The 3,154-nt window shown below is 28.2% G+C and overlaps 1 protein-coding gene across 1 annotated transcript; it reads left to right on the top strand.

Moving 5' to 3' along the window:
• Positions 1 to 411: 411 nt before the first annotated feature.
• LOC129968876 (JNK1/MAPK8-associated membrane protein-like) lies at positions 412 to 2,596 on the top strand. The gene has a single exon (XM_056083188.1). It carries the CDS (start codon positions 744 to 746, stop codon positions 1,653 to 1,655), a length of 912 nt encoding a protein of 303 aa, XP_055939163.1. The 5' UTR covers positions 412 to 743; the 3' UTR covers positions 1,656 to 2,596.
• The last annotated feature ends 558 nt before the right edge of the window (positions 2,597 to 3,154 follow it).

The following is a 3,154-nucleotide window of genomic DNA, read 5'->3' as shown; positions in this document are numbered from 1 at the left end:
TTCCAATGAATACAGCCAAATAGCAAGAAATAAAATTAAAACTACATCGAATTTGTATTCCGAATAAAGCATCATTTTTAACTTCCATCAAGAATTTAAATGAAACTTGTAAGTTCATTCCATTACTTTGTGAAAACTTTAAATTTCATTTAACAAACCAATAAAAGATAGAATTTAATTACGAGTTAACATATTAGTTTCTTGCCATTTAATTAATTATAAATAGAAGGCGCCTGTAGAAAATTCAGCTTTCCCAAGTACTCACTGTTCTCAGCAACAGTCAACATTAATTTCTGTTCAAAAGTTAGATTCCTAAAACTTAATTATGAGCAAAAATAAATAAATTATAACACGGTATTATTCTTTTATTAAAAAAGATCGTGCATAAATAAGGTCTGCCTTCATCATATATCCAACCGACATTCGTCCACACTCCACCCTATACATTCCAAAAATGCGCTTCATTCTTGGCGGGTAAATAAATTTTCAAATGTTGGCGAAAAAAGCTTTTCCGTAAGCAACCATACATCGATTCCCCCATTTCCATCACTACCGGAATGAAATCCGTCCTCCAGTGCTGCTTCCCCCCACTTCTCCCCCCCTTTCAACTTCAAATGGGGGGTTCAAGCGTCCTCCGGTTAACGAGTCTCAAATTTGTTTTGATTCTGTGTTTTGGATCGGAAAATAAACCGCCATCCTTCGTTTTGATTAGCTAGTGTTTATATCAACATTAATAACCGAAAATGGTTATGGACCATTCTACACATTGTCCTGGATTGTACTGTGGTCGTATAAAAATAAACGGAACATGGGGTGAATGTGGAGCGTGCCCTAGAGGATTTCGTGCTGCTGCGAATTCAGTTTGCATCCCGTGTAAAGATGTGCCAACTTTTTATGATTGGTTTTACTTGGGCTTTATGCCTTTATTATTGTTAGTACTTGAATGGTACATAATCGATCAGACAATGAAAAGACGAAATTTCACTAAAGATGTATTGTCGCTACATATTTGTGCACTGATCGAAAATGTATTATCTGCATTTTCAACTTTACTTTTGACCGAACCTAGAGGAACTTTAAATATCCATGCCTGCAAAGTTAAAAGGCTGTCTGATTGGTATACAATGCTTCATAATCCAACACCTAATTATGAAAAAACACTACGATGTACACAGGAAGCCGTGTATCCATTGTACTCCATGGTTTTTATTCATTATTCATTAGCACTATTGTCAATGCTTATTATTCGGCCATTTGTAGTCAAAAAAATATCTGGTGGAAGAGGAAAAAAGTCTATTTATTTTACTATGTATCTGATACCAGTTCTTGTTGTACTGCAAGCTACATGTGGTGGTTTGTTGTATTACTCTTTTCCCTATATTGTGATTATTCTTACTTTTATATCAGTGGCTGCCCACCTTGCTTTCAGACTTGATCAATCCATGGCATCTTTATTCCTAACATCTATTCAAGATTATCGAAACTTGGTGATTCTCTTAGGCCATTGGTTGCTTCATGCTTATGGAATTATTGCCATTACTCAGCTGACAAATCCAGTGTTGCACAGTTCACTCCTCGCATTAGTTCCATTTCCGACTGTATTTTATATTCTCACATCTAAGTTTACTGATCCAAGTAAATTACATCCAGATTAAAAAATTATATATTCACAATTGTCACTTCATATGAGTGCCATTTGAAGTTGTATTTAATAACAGGTTTTTGTTTTAAAAAATCGTTATGTAATTTGTTAAAACTATTTTTATTAAAAAAATCTATTGGAAGCTGTATTTTAGCTTTGTTTTAGATAATTCAGAGAAATATTAAAATTTTACATGTACATATATATTCAATTCTGAATTGTGGAAAATATCAAAACTTTTGTATAATCATATTTTTCTTGTTTTGTTTTTTTAACAAAAATGCTGCATAATTTTCATAATTGAAATTTATTATAGTTATTTTATAATGCATTTTTTTCTGTGTAATTAAGTGATTTTATGTTTTCTGGTGTTATGGTTATTATTTATTGTTATATTTCTGGAGAGATTTAATTCTGGTGTAAATAAATTAAATGTAAATATGTTTATATGAAGATAGTTTTTTAGATTTTTATTTTTGCTGGTGTTTTCCTGTGTGAAATTCAGTTATTCATTTATAAAAATTAGAATGCTATATTATTTCAGTTTTCTCTTATAAAATAATTTTCATTGAGAATGATATTTTAAGGTTTCCGAAATAAACTAAATTTTTATAATTATATCAATGTTTTAACACCTTTTTATATATATTATTTTTGAAACCTAAGTCACTTTAGTTCATGGTATTTTTCATGATTATATACTATATAATATACAAGGATAATAAGGATTTGCTTTACATTGCTTTATTTTGAAAATTGTATTCAAATTGCATTAAGTTTTGCACATAAATACTTGTTTGGTATAACATTGAAACATAAAAATCTTCAATCCTTATAAAGTAGAATTAGTTGCAGCAAAGTAGTAAAACAGAATTTTACATTTTGCCTATTTATCTATTGTTATGTTTATATACTAAAGTGCAAACAAAATAAAACTTTTGATCAGTTTCTCAATGAGAGTTGTAGAGCCATTAATTAAAGTTGTTGTTTGATATTTTAATAATTGTAATCAAAAATGATTAGAAAGACTCTCTCAATTTAAAAGAAATTATTAAATATTTCTTGTCAGTGCTCATCTTATTGCACTTAATGATTGTTAAAAATTTCAACAAAAATTTTTATAACTTGTTTTTAATGAAGGAAGTCTGGTTTCTTTAATGAAGTTTTTTTTAAATTTTGATAATTTTGTAACACATTATTTTAGAAGCCTTATACCACTCTATTCATAGAACTATGTATATCTCTAATTTTTTTTATTATATTGCCTTAAATTTTAATTTGAAATTAAAGTAACTAAATTTTAGCTGATATAAAATCATTTTTGTTGAATTAAAGCATATTCATTTGAAATATAAGAAAAGAATTAAAATTATTTAGCATTGCAGTGTATAATAAAATGTGTTTTGTAATTTATAGTATTTCAGATGATTATTAAAAATTTTATTTAAATGAAAAATTCAATGTAATACAATAAGATAGCAATTTTTAATCTATAAGAATGGTGTTATATTT

Source organism: Argiope bruennichi, chromosome 5 (genome assembly GCF_947563725.1).
Source record: "Argiope bruennichi chromosome 5, qqArgBrue1.1, whole genome shotgun sequence".
NCBI classification, from domain to species: domain Eukaryota; kingdom Metazoa; phylum Arthropoda; class Arachnida; order Araneae; family Araneidae; genus Argiope; species Argiope bruennichi.
The sequence above is the reverse complement of the archived record's forward strand: the minus strand, read 5'-3'. Positions and strand labels throughout refer to the sequence as shown.

What these genes read in the sequence shown, in the direction of transcription:
- LOC129968876 (XM_056083188.1), top strand. Translation starts at nt 744, where the DNA reads ATGGTTATGGACCATTCTACACATTGTCCTGGATTGTACTGTGGTCGT.